The sequence below is a fragment of the Lolium rigidum genome, chromosome 1 (assembly GCF_022539505.1).
Source record: "Lolium rigidum isolate FL_2022 chromosome 1, APGP_CSIRO_Lrig_0.1, whole genome shotgun sequence".
In the NCBI taxonomy this organism is placed as follows: Eukaryota; Viridiplantae; Streptophyta; class Magnoliopsida; order Poales; family Poaceae; genus Lolium; species Lolium rigidum.
The window spans coordinates 64,874,484-64,891,466 of record NC_061508.1 but is presented as its reverse complement, the minus strand read 5'-3'; the positions used below and the strand labels follow the sequence as shown (position 1 = coordinate 64,891,466).

General features: G+C 43.8%; 3 protein-coding genes across 3 annotated transcripts; 2 read left to right on the top strand and 1 right to left on the bottom strand.

Annotated features, from left to right (window-relative positions):
- The first annotated feature begins 2,516 nt into the window (after positions 1-2,516).
- On the top strand, positions 2,517-8,504 carry LOC124646411 (cell surface glycoprotein 1-like). The gene is made up of 6 exons (XM_047186531.1): positions 2,517-2,660; positions 3,665-3,761; positions 3,859-3,902; positions 4,038-4,127; positions 4,754-7,504; positions 7,775-8,504. Exons 1-6 carry the CDS (start codon positions 2,517-2,519, stop codon positions 8,318-8,320), a joined length of 3,672 nt encoding a protein of 1,223 aa, XP_047042487.1. The 3' UTR covers positions 8,321-8,504.
- Positions 8,505-9,386: 882 nt separating this feature from the next.
- LOC124674529 (DNA polymerase lambda-like) lies at positions 9,387-13,555 on the top strand. Its single transcript, XM_047210577.1, has 14 exons — positions 9,387-9,494; positions 9,578-9,724; positions 9,924-10,265; positions 10,615-10,708; positions 10,788-10,918; positions 11,171-11,233; positions 11,315-11,494; positions 11,580-11,633; positions 11,725-11,813; positions 12,164-12,254; positions 12,446-12,526; positions 12,876-12,943; positions 13,021-13,105; positions 13,188-13,555. The coding sequence occupies exons 1-14, from the start codon at positions 9,387-9,389 to the stop codon at positions 13,284-13,286; spliced, it is 1,632 nt and encodes a 543-aa protein (XP_047066533.1). The 3' UTR covers positions 13,287-13,555.
- Positions 13,556-14,113: 558 nt separating this feature from the next.
- On the bottom strand, positions 14,114-16,151 carry LOC124674518 (uncharacterized protein YuxK-like). The gene is made up of 3 exons (XM_047210566.1): positions 15,899-16,151; positions 15,570-15,737; positions 14,114-14,689 (listed from the first exon to the last, which is right to left on the bottom strand). The coding sequence occupies exons 1-3, from the start codon at positions 16,149-16,151 to the stop codon at positions 14,460-14,462; spliced, it is 651 nt and encodes a 216-aa protein (XP_047066522.1). The 3' UTR covers positions 14,114-14,459.
- Between the last annotated feature and the right edge of the window lie 832 nt (positions 16,152-16,983).

The following is a 16,983-nucleotide window of genomic DNA, read 5'->3' as shown; positions in this document are numbered from 1 at the left end:
ACTATGTCCCTACAACACGCGAGCCAGGGGAGGACATAGGAGGACGCGAGCGGCCAGCGCTCGACGTCCACGGCACGCAAATGAGACCTAAAATTAGGCCGGGTTTAAGTTATCTCGAATGCAGTGGCCATCCGTTTTAAGGATGGATCTGCACGGTGAGCCACGTTTTTATCCGGTTTAACCTATCCGACGCACGGGCGGCGAGATGGGTACCCGTGTTGGAGATGGCCTAATCAAAAGGAACGAGAGCCATCCATGCCCCATCTCCGTACAGCACTAGCGGTTCAGGCGAAAATAAGACTACAGTGGAGCACCCTTTTACAGAACAAATTAGTACTTCCACCAAAACAAATGATGATCCCAGGATTGATTAGGCGCGAGCCAGCTCACAGAACAGATTCCGCCAAAGCTATATACTACTGCGAGAGATGGGCGGCCCCACCTGTCTGTTGCTTTCGGCGAATCGGGCGCGCGCACTCGGGAAATGACAGAAAACAACACGGCCTCGTCGTGTCCTGTCGAGCTTACAAGTGGGGATAGCTTTGCTCCGGAACACGCGTGTCAGTGGCCAGGGTTCGCCGTCTGCGCCGTAGCGAAACGGAAGACACGCGCCCGGCCGGATATGCGAAACAAATCGCCGCCGGGGCCCGCCGGCGGTGGGAAAGGGTACGGTCGCAGGACCCTTATCTAATCTTGCGCTCGCTTGTTTGTGGGCTCGATGTGTCATGCTCAGGACATGGTGTCAACTCGAGGAGCCAGAGCAAATCATTAGCCTCCCTCTACCAGGAGATAGTAGCGACGCTACGAATACCAAGGGAATGTACCATAACCCATGCATGAACACACTTAACCCATGAAACATGTTTTCGGTATTTTCTCTTTTCCAGGAAAAATAATGGCCTAGAGTGTTGTTTTAAAACTGTCAGCGTCGTTACTCGCAAAAAGGTTGACCGAAGAGGATGCCGTTACAAATTTCCAACCTTGCCGCCCCAGAGACAAAAACAAATTAAACCCTTGCAACCGTCGGTCCATGAAGATATCAGGCTGAGGAGATGGGCGTATAAATACATCGGCTCGAGGTCATGTCGTAGCTACGAACTCTTATAATGCCGTTCGAGATAGAAGGGATATATCACTATGATTTGATCTTCTTGCAAGGAGAAGTGTGATATAGTCTACACCACGGTTCGTAAATATATCACCGCCTTACCACGTGTAACTACCGATGTCAAGCGACAACATATGCTCTCGATCCCTCACTGTCACAAGAATATTCATACCCAGAAACTCCTAACTTTCGAGTCCTCTTTTGATTATTTTTGCACTTCACTTCCTTGTTGCATCCATAGTAGAGAGCAAGCTAGCTATTAAGTAAACAACGTCGAGAAGTAATGCCGCCGATTAATTCAAATGGATTGAGATGTTGAACCAAAAAAAAGGAAATTTGAACCTCAAATGTATATGTACTTTTTATTTCCCAATCTCTATGGTCCTATATTTTTTGAAAATAATCTATACTCATAAAAATCTTTAAAAACTCACACGTCAATGACTCAATATGGTTTAGATTTCAAGCTCATAAAATTACAACTGATTTCATGGCTGTGTAAAAATACAAACCCAAGAGTCTCCTCACCACCTAAATATTATATTCTACCTTCTTGGTTTTTCATCCAGACTACGAATCAACAAACTACCACAAAAAGTTTGGCGGCGCATTCTTACTCTAATCTCTACATGACTAGTTTCTTCTACTGTATGTGTTTTTATCTTTTCAAACCAGTTTATAGAATTTCCAAGAAAAAAAAGACCAATCCTCAGTCGGAAAATTGCTCTCTTACTACTGTCAATTGTTGACACACCCCTAAATAGCCAAAATGCAATAAATAAATCAACAAAATTCTTTCTAATATTTTAGATAGAAGAAATGTTTCTTCTATCTACTAAAATATTAGAAAGAATGTACTCTTCTATCCAAATCTAATTTGCATCGATAAATCAAAATTCTAGTAGAAGATGAATAATTGTGTGTACAAGATTAGAATAACTTCAAAACAGCTGGCATAATTTTTAATTTTTCCTGATCAGAAATATATATGAAAAAGAAAGGAGGTAGAATTTTTTTGGGATTTACGGGAAAACAAGAAAACAGGATTCTGTTGGATTTCAAGTATTCAGTTTCACCAATAAGATATGGAGACTTCCTTTACATTTGGAATTACACAAAAAAGATTTGATAGCCAGAGTGCAGTGGTGGCCGTAGCATTTCCGTCTTCTCTTTTGACGAAAGTAGGCTGGAGAGCGCACACCGCACCAACTCCGCTGCTGCGTGCGCTGCCGCTCGTTATTCGCCACAACTCTCCTCTGCGCTGTGCTACCGCCGCTTTCGCCTTCGCTAATCATCCCTCCCACCACCCATCGTCGCCTCCTTCTTCTTTCTCCCTTCCGATCCTTCTTCTCCAGCAGCATCATCTGAGGCGCTGGCCGGCGACGCGGAGGGGGAGGGGGAGGACGGGATGGCGTCGGCGGCGTGGGGCGGCACGAAGCAGAAGTGCGCGTCCTGCGGCAAGACCGTCTACCCGGTCGAGGAGCTCGCCGCCGACGGCCGAGCATACCACCGCCCCTGCTTCCGCTGCCACCACTGCAAGAGCACCCTCCAGGTCAATCCGATTCCTCGCCTTCTTCCTTTCCCAGCTCAGCTCCCCCTTGACCAGAATATTCGCACCGAGAGCTTCACTGTTCATATCCTCCATTTCAGGCTACAAAGTACAAAGTACATATGCTATAATTCATTGATCCTTTCATTCTGATACCGTGCTTATGCTCTCCTGATTCCTAACTACTATTATTGCGAGCTTTGCAAGAAGGGGTACTAATGCGCCTACCTGACCATCATCACAGCTTGCTAAATTATTGTCCTTGTTCGATTGACGCGGTAGGTAGTACTCAAGTCGATGATTGTACTTGCTGTGGGTTTCTCTTTCCCAACAACAACCCAGTTAAACAAGTTAGGCTGCATGTTTATGTCAACCGCCGCGACTTCTTGCCATTAGCGCACAGAACAAGTTAGTGCTGATTGCACACCTGCAGATTATATGTGAGCCCGAAATGATGATGTTATAATCTGCATTTAATTTCTTTCGAGGAATGAATCTCCAGTGCGCATTGAGGTGTCACATTGGCATGATGAGTTCTATGTACTTGCCTTTCCTTAAAGGAATGGCCAAGACAGCATAGCACATGCAGTTTAGTGATGATTTGCTGTGGGTGGGCCCCTTAAGCCCTGATTGGATCCCTGAAATTCTCTTTCCAAGATCATAAAAACAATTTAGAGCTATGATAGTATGTAGGCAGTTGAACTAGCAATAAAGCCAAAGACAGAATTAGGTTGGTGTGTCATCCATCCTAGTGCTAGATTAGGCATGCTCTCCTTGCATTATTCGTTCGGACCACATGGTTTGGCAGTCTGTACTATGTAGCTTTATTTAGAAACTAATCATTTTGTTGAAAGCAGAAATGATCATGCCAAATGTTTTCTGCTACATCATACTTTCTGTTTTGAAAATTTTATGCTACATGATACCATCTTTTTTTTTTCTGTTTGCGGCTAAAGCCACATCTCTGAAACCTAACTGAACTAACACTGATATTGTTTCTGTTGCAGTTTAGTAATTATTCTTCCATCGAAGGTGTGCTGTACTGCAAACCTCACTATGACCAGATACTGAAATCAACTGGCAGTTTGGACAAAAGTTTTGAAGGTACTGAAGAAAATACTTGACCAATTTGGCTCAGATGTTTTTTTGTCAGGATTAATATTGTTCTCTGAAATTGGGAAACAATTCTGTATTTTCTCAGGTGTGACGAGAGCAGCTAAGTCAGAAAAATCGAATGGACAGAAGGTAATGAGCTCATGTAGGACATGCCTTTTGTGTGGTTAAAGCATATGCCCAGAATCAAAATTTGTTACACTTATGCTGCAATATACACATAATTTATGTCCATTTCCACATTGATTTTTTTTTCGCAAAATGCAGGGCCAGCAAAACAGCAGATTCTCTAGCATGTTCGTCGGCACGCAAGACAAGTGCGTAGTTTGTAGCAAGACAGTGTACCCTCTTGAAAAGGTTGGTATTATTTAGTCTTTGGTTTTGTTACTCTAATACACACTAAACCAACAACTGCTGAGAAAAAATAGCATTCTGTATATTTTGTTCTGTCTAATAGCCCAGATTTATATTGGTGTCTGTAAGTGAGGAATTGTGGTTTGCTCTATCATCTTGCCGAACCTGCCATTCTTATTAGAAATGTAATCTAGTTATTGATGTTTATTGTTAGAAATTTAGAATAACTCCCTAATTGTTACAATCCAGCGAGTTTCCTGCATCTAATGCAGTTCTCCAATCTAAGTTGCAAGTAGCATGCAGGAAAAAAATTGATCAATATCTTAGCCACGATCCAAAGTTACTTTTTTTGGTGAAAAGATGTTATGTCGATCCAATAGTCATAGTTAAGTCTTCAATGCCTTTTAACATAGTGCATAGCTGTGGAAGCGTCATATAATTAACTTTACCTTCCATGGCGGGTCCGATAAACATCAATAATGTTGACCTTCCATGGCGGGTCCGATAAGCATCGATAATGTTTGCATTTTTAGCTATATTTTCCTTTAAATCTATATTCTTTCTCATCTCATCACTGTATGTATTTATCTCATTGACTGTTTTTTTTGGTTCAACTCATTTTTTTGCAGGTTGATCTTAACGGAGGCTCATATCATAAGTCATGCTTCCGTTGCACCCATGGCGGCTGTACACTCAGCCCATCCAACCATATCACGCATGAAGGCAAACTTTATTGCAAGACCCACCATTCTCAGTTATTTATGGTCAAAGGAAATTTCAGTCAGTTTGAGGAGAACACCGCAAATGCAAAAGTGGCTGTCGAGAAAGAAGCAGAAACTGTAGAAGGCACCAAAAAACCAGGTCAAAGTGATGAACTTGGTGAGAAACCCACAGAAAATGAGCTCACGGCAGACAAACCATCCCAAGATGATGTTGCAGCTGAAAAGCAAGTGGAAAGTAGCATTGATGTTCCTAAACCATCAGAGAGCATAGTCCAGAAGTCAGCAGAAAGTGAAACGGTAACTGAGAGTGATTCAAAGGGTCAGGTGGTCAACAAGAAGCCGTTAGAAAGCAGTGCCGAGAAGCCACCACAGAGCAGTGTGGTTGATATTAAGCCATCAGGAAGCAGTACTGCCGTAAGAAAACCATGGCAACGCAGTCTTCCCACAGATAAGCCGTTAGTGAGTAGTGCAACCGCTGAAAAGCCATCACCGAGTGATGAAGCCAGTGAGAAGCCATCTTCCAGTAACGGGATTAATGTGAAACCATTGGACAGCAGCACAGTTGTAAAAAAGTCATGGAAACGCAGTGTAGCTACTGAAAATCCACAACAAAGCATGCTACCATCGGATAAGCCAGCATCAGGCAGCGCAGATGATGTGAAGCCATCAGAAAGCGGCAAAGCGGTCAAAAAACCATGGCAACGCACTGTGGCTGCTGAGAACCAAACGCAAAAGAGTGGACCAATTGAGAAGCCGTCACCTACGAGTGATACAAAGCCATTAGATAGCAGCAGCACAATTAAGAGGCCGTGGGGGCGCAGAGTGGCCAGTGAGAAATCTCTGCCGAGCAGCGAGGTTGATGTGAAACCAGTGGAGACCAGTACAGTGGTCACTGTGCTACATCAACAGAGTGAAACGACTGAGGAACCTCCAGAAACTAAAAAGGCAGATGACGTGAAGCCTTCAGAGGACACTGCAGCAGTAGAGAAAAAGCCATGGCAATTCAACCTAGGAACCGAGAAGCAACCCCAGAGCAGTGCAGTTGATGCAAAGAAAACTGAAAGTATTGGAGTGGTCAAACGGGCGTGGCAGCGCAACACATCATTTGAGAAGCCATCACAAAGCAGTGCAGCAGCTACAGCAACATCACAAAGCAATGTTACCGTCACAAAGCCAGCCCCGAGCAACATGGCTGTGAAGAAGTCATGGCAAAGAAGTACAACTCCAAAAACCATTACAGGGAGTGGTATGACTACCAATAAAGCATTGCAAACCAAGGCAGTGATCGAGAAGCCATCACAAGAATGTTCTCAAGAGAAGCCATTACAGGAAAAGACACCTCAAATCGCTGCAACCACCGAGAAGCCCTCACAAGAAAGTTCTCAAGAAAAGGCACCTGAAATCACTGCGGTCATCGAGAAGCCATCACAAGAAAGTTCCCAACAGATGCCATTACAAAAGAAGGGACCTTCTAAGGAGCAATTTCAGAGTGAAGAAACTGTTGAGAAACAACTTCAAACTGAAGGTACTGCTGTTGCTACACAACAAAGGGACCTGATTATCAAGAAGATACCAGAGCCTGAAAGCGACGCCACTTCTGACAAGCCAACCAAGGAACCATCAGAGCATGAAGGGGCTGCATCAGGTGAGAACTTGTCAATGTCTCAGAGTAAGCGAACAGTTGAACAGACATTGGAATCTCAGGACGTTGCTCCTGAGGAGGCAACTGAGCAGATACTGGAAGCTAAAAATGATGCAGGCATTGAGCAGCCATTAGAATCTGAAAGTATTGCACCAGCTGAAGTTCCAGTGGAACAGCCATTACAATGTCAAAAGGATGCAGCTACAGCGCAGCCATTGGAATGTCAGCGTATGGCCGATGACAACGATCAATCAGAGCCTAATAGTGATGCGATTGCTAAGGAGTCATTGCAGCCTGAATTTGACACACCTGCCGTGAAGTCATCCGAACCACAAAGAGATGCAGTTGTTGATCAGTCAGTTGAGAAACTACCGGAACTTCAAAGTGGCACATCGGTGGAGGAGCCAGCAGTCCATCGAAGTGACATGTCTTCCAAGAATCCATCTGAGTCTAAAAGTGATGCAGATGCTGTTGAATCATCAGGACAGCCATCAGAGCCTCAGAACGTTCCATCTGCCAGTAAGCCATCAGAAACTAGTGATGCAACTACTGAGGAGCCATCAGAAATTGATGGAGCTCCACTTAAGCTAACTAAGGAGCCATTGGAACCTCAAGAGGATGAATCTGTTGAGAAGCCACCTCAAGAAGATGAATCTATTGAGAAACCACTGGAAACCGCCATTGGTGTTGTTGCTGATAATCCATCAGAAAGCAGCTTAGCTACTGAAACACTGCCTGAAAGCACTCCAAAGATCAGTACTGCCACTGAGGAACCTGCACAAGGCGGTATTTCTGACGAGACACCGCCTCAAAGCATTTCACTAGAAAAAAGCACTGTACCTGCTGAGGATTCCGTAGATGTCAGAGAGGCCAGTGTTGAGACATCAGATGACAGCTCAGCTCTTCAGAAGCCATTGGAGGACAATGACAGCAGTGCCAAGCCATTAGAGGACAGCATAACTCCTATGAAGCCATCGGAGCAAGGTAATGCAAGCATTGAGCTAGCAGAAGACAACGCACCTCTTGAAAAACCATCACAGGAAGATGAGGGGATTGCTAAGCTATCAAACGTCGGAGTGGATGTTGAGAAGCCATTAGTGGAAGAAGTTGACACTGTCAAGCCATCAGAAGACATCATGGCTCTTGAGAAGCTAGTCATCGACAAACCACCAAAGGAAGATGAGGAGATTGCTGGGCCATCAAACAACAAAGTGGATCTTGAGAAACCATCAGAGGAAGAAGCTGACACTGTCAAGCCATCAGAAGACAGCATGGCTGTTGAGAAGCCAGTCATTGGCAAACCATCGAAGGAAGACGAGGGGAGTGCTGAGCCATTAAACAGCACAGTGGACCTTGAGAAGCCATCGGAGGAAGAAGTTGACACTGTCAGACCATCAGAAAGCAGCACAGCTCTTGAGAAGACAGTAACCGACAAACCATCAGAGGAAGACAAGGTGAGCGTTGAGCCATCGAATGACAGCGTGGATCTTGGGAAGCCATTGGAGGAAGAAGTTGACACTGTCAAAGCATCAGAAAACAGCACAGCTCTTGAGAAGCCAGTAACCGACAAACCATCAGAGGAAGACAAGGTGAGCGCTGAGCCATCGAATGACAGCGTGGATCTTGAGAAGCCATTGGAGGAAGAAGACGACGCTGTTAAGCCATCAGGGGATAGCAAGGTTCATGAGAAGTCAGCTACCGAGAAATCATCAGAGGAAGCGGAAGAAGGCACTGCCAGCAAGAAACTGTCGCACAGCGATGCTGTCATCGAGGCACCACCGCAGAATGACACAGATTCATCCACTGACAAACCCCCACCTTCCTCAGAATAAAAAATGCCAGCATGAGTCGGTACAGGTTAGCTGGATACACAGTTAGTATGCAATGAGCAAAAAGTTATTAACCAAGACGGTCAGATACTACCGGTGATAGTTTTGTGTGCCATTTTTGTTTATTTTGTCTGTACAATGTTTGTTTGAGTTGTAAAATTTGAGGGAAGGAAGAAAGAAAGAAAGAACTATAGGTCTTGATTTACTCACAGGCAATAAGCCCCTCCCCACATTAGGAGGAGGGCAGCATTGTGGTTTTTACAGCAGAATTTGGTTTGGTTGGTTTTGGTCATATTTCTATATCAGATGATGTAAACGATTCAGTACAAATTTATTCGTGCTTGCTGAATCTGTTCAGAATTGTTTGTGTGCTGTGATTAGATATTCAGAGTTGGTCCTGTCTCTTGTCCTGTTTCAGAGTTCATTTATATGTTCCTCTTGTGAAGTTTCCACACTGCTAACCCATTAGTAGAAGCAGAAGTTAGAACAACCTTCCTTAATAAATATTAGGACAAAGCGGAAGTTTCAGACATACTCCCTCCGATCGATATTACTTGATGCTAAGATAGATGTATCTACGACTAAAATATATCTAAATACGTCCATATTAGCATCAAATAATATGGATCGGAGGGAGTATTAGAAAGGGGGCGAAGCGAGGAGAGGAGGGAGTGGGGATGCGAAGTTTTTGATGGAGCCAAAGCGGAAGCCAGCGCCGACGGGATATTCTGCGGCGTCTCCACCTTCTTCGTGCCCCGCGGAGTCCAGTGGCATCATTTGGGTTTTTTACAGCAGAATTTGGTTTGTATTTTTGCTCATATTTTTGTTGTATATGAGATGATGTAAATGATCCGGTACAAATTTGTTTGTGCTTGTTGAATTTTTTCAGTATGTGTTGTGTGATGTGAGCGGATATATTCATGTGCTTCCTGAATTTGTTCTCTTGTGAAGTTGCCACTGTGCTTACTCATCAGTAGATGCAGAAGTAGAGCAACCTTCCTTAAAAACAAACAGTACAAGCTAAACCTCCAAACCTCAGAACCCTGAGGGCGGCGCGGCGAAGGTCTCGATGGCGCCGAAGCGGAAGCCGGCGAACCCGCCGGCGGACCCCGACGGGATATTCCGCGGCGTCTCCGCCTTCTTCGTCCCGCACGGCGTCCAGTCCCGCCGCCTCGAGGTCGCGCTCCCCACTTCCGCTCCCCTCGATTTGCTCTATCTGGCGCCTCCATTTGTGCTTAGGTTTCGGATGCGGTGGTGCAGGTGTGGAAGCAGAAGCTGGTGCAGATGGGGGGCCGCGTCCAGGAGCACAAGGCCGCCAAGGGCGCCACGTTCAACCACGTGCTCGCCGCCGACGCCAAGGCGCTGCTCCGGGAGCTCGACGCCGCCTGGCTCCACCGCTTCCGCGGGGTAATCCCTCCTCTCCCTGGCCCCTTTTTCCCCTTATTTTCCCCTACTCTGTCCTAACCTGCATTGAGTTCTGAAAGACTCCTTTTTTGGGCACTTGCCAAAGCAATGTGAGGCATTTTTTTTATCAAATAACCCTGCTAGTATAAAAAAGCCTTCTGAAGGTGCATGTACTCACACAAGGATTGGATTTTGATCGCAGAGCACGGTGTCCTTTGATTGGCTGGAGGAGTGCCTCAAGGCCGGCGAAAGGCTGCCCGAGCACAAATTCACTATCAATTACGAAGAGGAATTTAAGCCCAAAAAGGCAGCTGGTGCAGGAGATACAGGTGTGTCAAATCCTGCGAAGAGGGGCAAAATGGCATCTGAGAATCACAAAGAAATTAGTGGGCAGGATGGGAAGAAGGAGATAGCGACCGGAGAGCACAAAATTGTTGCAGAAGGTTCAGGTGTCGAAAAGGGGCCTAACCAAATTGCATGTAGCCAGAGTAGCTCTGGAGATACTAAGGATACCATAGGGTCTCAGGGTACATTTGATGCAGAGGTATATAATCATGGTCTGATAAGCCAATGTGCCTAAACCATCTTTACTGTAAAGCTTAAATTAGATAATTTGACACATACATTCTTGTTTAGTTTGCTGAAGTTTATTCACAGTGAGGCAACAGAAGATAGATATTAGGAACTCCTAGATATAGTTTCTACTTACATGTCTGAATATTGGAATTCTGCTCTGTTATCCTTTTATCAAGTAACTTTATGGCTATTCAAATTTGGATCTATGGAACGGAAACTTGAAAGTCTTGACATGCCATTACTGGGCTTCATCTCACTTTTTTGCATAAAAGGGGATTTTTATGTTGTGCGTGCTAATTCATTAGTTATACAACCAGGAAGCTTCTTCTGGAGGACCCACAACATATACTCCACCAGATCTCAACAGGAACATCACTGAGATTTTTGGAAAACTTATCAACATATATAGAGGTAAGGTCATTGACACATTGCACATAGTAATTTTCTCATTATTTGTCGATTGCTGTGGTAAATCATTTTCCTTTTGAAGCCCTCGGAGATGACCGGAGATCATTTAGCTATTACAAGGCCATTCCTGTAATCGAGAAACTGCCATTCAAAATAGAAAGTGCTGACCAAGTTAAAAACCTCCCTGCTATTGGGAAATCTTTGAAAGACCATGTATGTATGTATGTCTTATTCTATCATTTATTACTGTTTGTTGGTTACTGCTAGTGTAGTGTGCTCACTATTGGCATTTGAGCGTGTAAAATAAGATCTACAAGTGCCAGATGATGCTGACTGAATTGTTGCATCAATTATGTGCCCAATAGGAGTATGACCATAGAAGTTCCGAGAAAAGGATTGATTTTGCATTCATATTGATTTTCTTTCTCTTTGGTAGTGATTGTATTAACCAATTCATATATGCAGATTAATGAAATAGTAACAACAGGGAAGCTTTCCAAGCTGGACCACTTTGAGAATGATGAAAAGGTAACCTAATTTGAGCAAGGACTACACTCTTAAGCATTATTCAGCTGTATGTCCTGAGAATAGATGTACATAATTTTGAAGGTGCGGGCTGTCAACCTATTTGGTGAAGTTTGGGGTGTTGGTCCTGCAACTGCTCTCAAGTTATATGAGAAAGGATATCGTACTCTTAATGACCTTCAAAAAGATGACTCACTTACATATGCTCAGAGAACTGGCCTGAAGTTTTTTGATGATATCAAACAAAGAATCCCTCGGCATGAGGTATGTAATTCGTGGAATTTTTTGCTATTAGCTGCTAGCTTTGTGCCATACAACGTTGCACATGTTACCTTATTTGCTTATCTAGGTCAGTGAGATGGAGAAGCTTTTGCAAGAAGTTGGGAAGGATATCTTGCCTGGAGTGAGTTACATTGACAATTTCGCTGTTAAAATAAGCCAATCATTTCCTGTAGTTATTACTAAAATTTTAAATGTGTGATTCTTATTTGGAGGTGATAATCGTATGTGGAGGATCGTACAGGCGTGGAAAAGCTTCTTGCGGGGACATGGATATTGTTATTACTCATCCTGATGGTTTAAGGTATACTTCAAAGCATATGCAAAATTTGTTGACTTCAAAATGTACAGGTTTTGAACTGGAAAATCATGTCATATAATTTTATATTGAAGTTTTGGGAGAACCCTTTTTTTCACTGTATGCTATGATATTCTATTGAATTCAACAATGACTAGGAAAAGCAAAAATGAGCAAAAGAGAGAACCTCAAAATCATTCCGAACAGCATTTTTTTTACCATTGTTAGCAGCTCATTCTTGTAACTTGCAAGTTTGGTTTCGTGACTTATTTTCAATTGTATAAATGTCAATTCATGGTTATGCCAGGATAGTTTGGTAGTAGGAAATTGTGTATGGGACCTTACAATCTTTGCAGTCATGTAGGTTTTCTGCCAAAGTTTGTTCAGAGGTTGAAGGACATGAGTTTTTTGAGGGAGGATCTTATCTTTAGCATACACAGTGTTGAGGTAAGTAGACACCGCTTTCACAGGATTTAGGAAGACAGATTAAATGAAAGAAAGCCTATAGATAGGAATCCAATAGGCAGTGTGGTGATAATAACTAGGAAAATGACAATATTTTGTAAGGTCCTTTTTCAACTTCCTGAGAAATCGTGTTAGAGCATTTCGATTAACTAACATTCCTCAATGAAATGCAGGGAACTGACTATGGGGTTGATACATATTTTGGTCTTTGCACATATCCTGGACGTGAGCTGCGGCACCGTATTGACCTGAAGGTATGGAGTCATTCCAGTGGGAGGAAATTCTGTTGTGTTGACATTTTTATTCTTCAGTTAGCATAATTTGTTTCTTTTGGAGATGAAGAACAATATTCATTTGGTATAGGTTCTTTTTTTTACGGTTATGTGCATTGTTATTTACTTGTCTTGTGTTTGTAGAAATTAACAACTCCAGTATTTTTTATTGATACCTTGTTAATAACAATGATGAACTGTCAGCGGGCATGATGGGTGGCTTCGCCATGTACAATATGTTGTATAATAATGAGTATAATAATAACATTAATATATGCGGAGTAGTATTTATCTGCTGATAATCCAAGTATCTGACGTCCGGTGTTGACAGGTATACCCAAGGAACAGATATGCCTTTGGGCTGCTTCATTGGACTGGAAATGATGTTCTAAATCGACGGTACAGTTTCAAGCTACATAGGTTCTGATAAACTACATATTAGTTTTTGAAATAATTTTTGCAATTAAAACATGCAGATTAAGAATATTAGCAGAATCCAAAGGTTACGTACTCGATGACACTGGTTTGTATCTTGCCACACAGAGCAGTGGTGGAAAGCGCGTACGTGTATACTTGTTTTTTCGTCATTACAGATCGGTCTACTTTTTCTGTCTGAATTCTTCATTTATCATGAATTTTACAGGCGGGGAGATCAGAAGCTATAGTTAACTGCCACGAGGAGAAGGATGTGTTTGACACACTTGGATTCCCCTGGTTGGAGCCCCATGAACGAAATCTCTAGTTATAGTACCCTAAACCTTTAAGAAGAAAAGTAGTTTGCTGGACCCGTATAGTTTTGTTTCCGTTCCGTGTACTGTAGACCAGCGGGTAGCTGTTTTCAAACCTTTCTGTAGAGAACATAGTTTGGCAGGCTCGTATATAGTTGTTGTTCTTGTTGTATTGTAAAACAGTACGGAGAATGTTCTTCATGACAGCATGAATCTACGGCAGGTCCTGTAATATACAACCGCTTTGGCTTGTCAATAGACACGATGTTTGCATGAGCATCTATCACAAGGTGTGATCTCAAACTTTCTGTGATGTTGTTCTGGATTGTATCAGGAAGCAACTTTGTGCCGATGTTTTTGGTTAAATAAATGTCAAGAATTTATGAAAAGGTGAAAACGTAAGTTATTATATTTCAGAAAATCTGGTGTTCTATGATTGTAAAGTTGTGATGCGGAAGACTGCAAATGTAGAGCTTTTGTAATTTTGTGTTTTGTAGGATTAAGATAACCAAACTTTGAGTAATTGCTGAACAACCAACCCTAGAGACAATGCCGGTGGATGAGCAGTGTTGTTTTTGTTGGCAGAATGTAAAGGTGGATGGAGCAGCGGTTCAAAGCTTATTCTAGGTTCCATTATCATGTCAGCCCGAGTGGGAGTTGGTTGAAGAAGGATTTTCTTCTTTACAATAAGACCTATGATTATGTGCAATAATGCATACACAACAGGGTTTTGTGCAACTATTACCATATAATATTATGTTGTTATCCTGAACTTATAAGAGAGAAATGCACTTTAATTAGAGTATTTAATTTAATACAGAATAATAATCAACACGAACGATCCAAAGTTCCAGCGAAATACCACAAATACATCTCGAGGAACTTACAAGTTGGGGCATTCAAAGCCTGATGTACCGCCAGATAATAATCCAAAATCCAAAACTCTCCTCTCCCTCTGGACGTTAACCATCTAAAGTTAGCACGCAAAGTTGGAAACCATCTGATAGATGTTGCCATATATGCTGCATCCCAGCCACTGTCAGTGACTGAGAGCGGAGCTGAAGTTCCAGGCTTCTTTTAGAACTAATCATAATCACCTACATAGATGGGAAGATTACTTACATTGTTTTCTTTGCCTATGCCTACCGCACGAACTGAGAAGCAAACATTGACAGCAAAAGCTGTGATCAATAAGAGCTATTGCTGGGACCACCACCAAGCATTTCCTCCCTGTCGATGAAACGCTCGAGAAGCTCCTGGTCCTTGGTGACTAGGCATTCATCACCTTTGCCAAACCAATCGTACCGATTCTTTGCAATGTAGTCATAGGCTGCATCACGTAGTGGTATGGGGATGATCAGCAAGGAGCTCAACACCGAGTAGGGAAGAGGCAGGTATGATGCAACTTTCAGCGCAGCTGCAACCAAAAATATGAAAATGGTTAGTGCCATGAGAACCAAGAGGATCAACAATAATGAAATAACTGTACTTTAATTGTTTGTTTTCTGAACTGTGTGTGTGTGTGTGTGTGTGTGTGTGTGTGTGTGTGTGTGTGTGTGTGTGTGTGTGTGTGTGTGTTTTAGTCTCATGCCATTATATCACAGTATAGCTCTGTTCATAATTTGCAATTCGCATGACATGCATATAAAAATCTTAAACTCTCTGTGTACTTTCAGAATTGTGATGCCTCGAGGACTGATAGAACTACAGCTTATAATGTTACTATTATGCATTTTATAGACCAAACGCATTTTACACAATCTAGTGCAGGAGAGCAAAAATAGTTATCATTGCAAAAAAAACTAGGTTGAATAAGGGGCAGTACAAATTAGCATAAAACATGCAGATGAAATAATTTCAGCGAACCAGCTGAAGTGCAAATACAGATGAGTTCTATGATAAGTAAGGTGCCTGTGTATCCTTCAAAATCCTAGCTACAGATAAGTCAATTGGCCTGACTCAAGAATCAACAAGGGGCCGGTGATGGCTCCCAAGTGATAAATTATGACCAATAACATATTTTGTACTAGATGGTACTGAAATAAAAATCAACTCTAAGATTTCGAGTAGCTCTGTCTCATGTTAGCCTTCTGCAGAAAAGACAAGAATTCCCAGCTTTAAATAATGACCCTGTCTCAGGGTGATGTTAGTTTTACTCTCAGGTCTCAGCGCCGTAAAATGAAAACTCTCCAGTATCCCATTGCTATTCTATTGATGATACAGCACAGTGGCCAATCTTTTCTTGACAGTTGACACAACACGGAGCCTGCTCCGAATCTGATGAGGAGCATACTAACCTGTGGAGCCGTCGTAGTAGGCCTCAGGCCCCTCGATGAAGAGCACGCGGCGCAGCACGTCCTCCCGGTCCATGCCGACCAGCCGCAGGTACGGCTCCGCGGCCTTGGACTGCAGGCAGCAGAACCTGATCTTGGCGTGCTTGTCTGCCTTGAACACCCATTTCACCCCTGCATTGCAAATAAAAATCGCGAACGATTCGACATCGCAAGAAATCCAATGGCACAGCAAACGAGTGCCACCGAACGCGAATCGTTCCCCCAAATTAGCCGGCGGTTCGAGCCAAATGGTACCCAGGGTCCTAGGGCTAGGTCGGTCGGATGTTGCTCACCGCGGTGGCAGAGGTGGCAGACGCCGTCGTAGATGAGCACGCGCGGCTGCAGGACGGTGGGCAGCGTGGCGGCGATGGCGGCGCCGCCGACGCCGACACCGACGGGGGCCGCGGGCCGCGGCGTGTCGTCGTCGATGGCGATGTCCGTGGCGGCGACCGAGGCTGAAGCGCGGGACGAGTAGCCGCGGAGGGCAGCGAGCGACGGCGAGAAGCGGGGGCGGAGGAGGCGGCCGGTGAGGGTTCGGGCGAGCATTTTTTTTTCTTCCTCGCGGCGAGGTGGCGGTTCTACACAGGTCCTGATTTCCCTTTTCTTCTTCGGGCTGCTCTTCACTTTCTCTTTTATTTTATTTTTCTCGCTTTCGCTTTTTCAACGCTGACTGCGGATCCCCAGGGCTTGTTCGCTTGGAGAGCAAGTCAAACATGGCTTTTCTCTTCTTGCCTCTTGCATTATTGTTTCTCTTTTTTATGTTAGCAGTAGCGAAAAGATGAACAGACACATTGGTTTTAAGTACAATCGGCACGAAATCTAAACAACGGCAAACCACACCTAAACAAATAGACGCTAGAAGGTGGAGCACACGAGACACATAGGCGAGCTATTCAAGGGTCTCATCACTCGTATTGTTCACCAACAATAGTCGCATCGTCCTAATCTTCCATGATACCTTTGGCCAACCTAGTCGACACCCGAGAGGGATGACATTCAAAAGAGGAGGACATGTGCCTCTCTGAACCCATAAGCGAGACCAAATCGGCTGACCCGACGCTCCTTCCATGTGGAGGGGGCTCCTACTTCCCACCGTCTCACACCCTCGCTAGCCATGGGTCATAGAAACCTCCTCCAAGACGATGCCCCCAAAGAGAGAACATGACACCGAGTAGCGTCACCATCGTCCCAGGGGCTTGTTCGCTTGGAGAGCAAGTCAAACATGGCTTTTCTCTTCTTGCCTCTTGCATTATTGTTTTTTTTTATGTTAGCACTAGGGAAAAGATGAACACATACATTGATTTATATTAAGTAACATCGGCACGGATCTAAACAACGGCAAGCCACACCCAAACACATACAAGACACCAGAAGGTGG

Bases quoted from the DNA above. Each gene is read 5' to 3' on its own strand.
- LOC124646411 (XM_047186531.1), top strand. From the start codon at position 2,517: ATGGCGTCGGCGGCGTGGGGCGGCACGAAGCAGAAGTGCGCGTCCTGC. The intron at 2,661-3,664 runs GTCAATCCGATT...TTTCTGTTGCAG, and splicing joins ACTGCAAGAGCACCCTCCAG to TTTAGTAATTATTCTTCCAT. The intron at 3,762-3,858 runs GTACTGAAGAAA...GTATTTTCTCAG, and splicing joins TTTGGACAAAAGTTTTGAAG to GTGTGACGAGAGCAGCTAAG.
- LOC124674529 (XM_047210577.1), top strand. From the start codon at position 9,387: ATGGCGCCGAAGCGGAAGCCGGCGAACCCGCCGGCGGACCCCGACGGG. The intron at 10,709-10,787 runs GTAAGGTCATTG...TTCCTTTTGAAG, and splicing joins ACTTATCAACATATATAGAG to CCCTCGGAGATGACCGGAGA. The intron at 12,944-13,020 runs GTACAGTTTCAA...TAAAACATGCAG, and splicing joins AATGATGTTCTAAATCGACG to ATTAAGAATATTAGCAGAAT.
- LOC124674518 (XM_047210566.1), bottom strand. From the start codon at position 16,151: ATGCTCGCCCGAACCCTCACCGGCCGCCTCCTCCGCCCCCGCTTCTCG. The intron at 15,738-15,898 runs GTGAGCAACATC...TTTGCAATGCAG, and splicing joins CTGCCACCTCTGCCACCGCG to GGGTGAAATGGGTGTTCAAG. The intron at 14,690-15,569 runs GTTAGTATGCTC...TTTTGGTTGCAG, and splicing joins CTACTACGACGGCTCCACAG to CTGCGCTGAAAGTTGCATCA.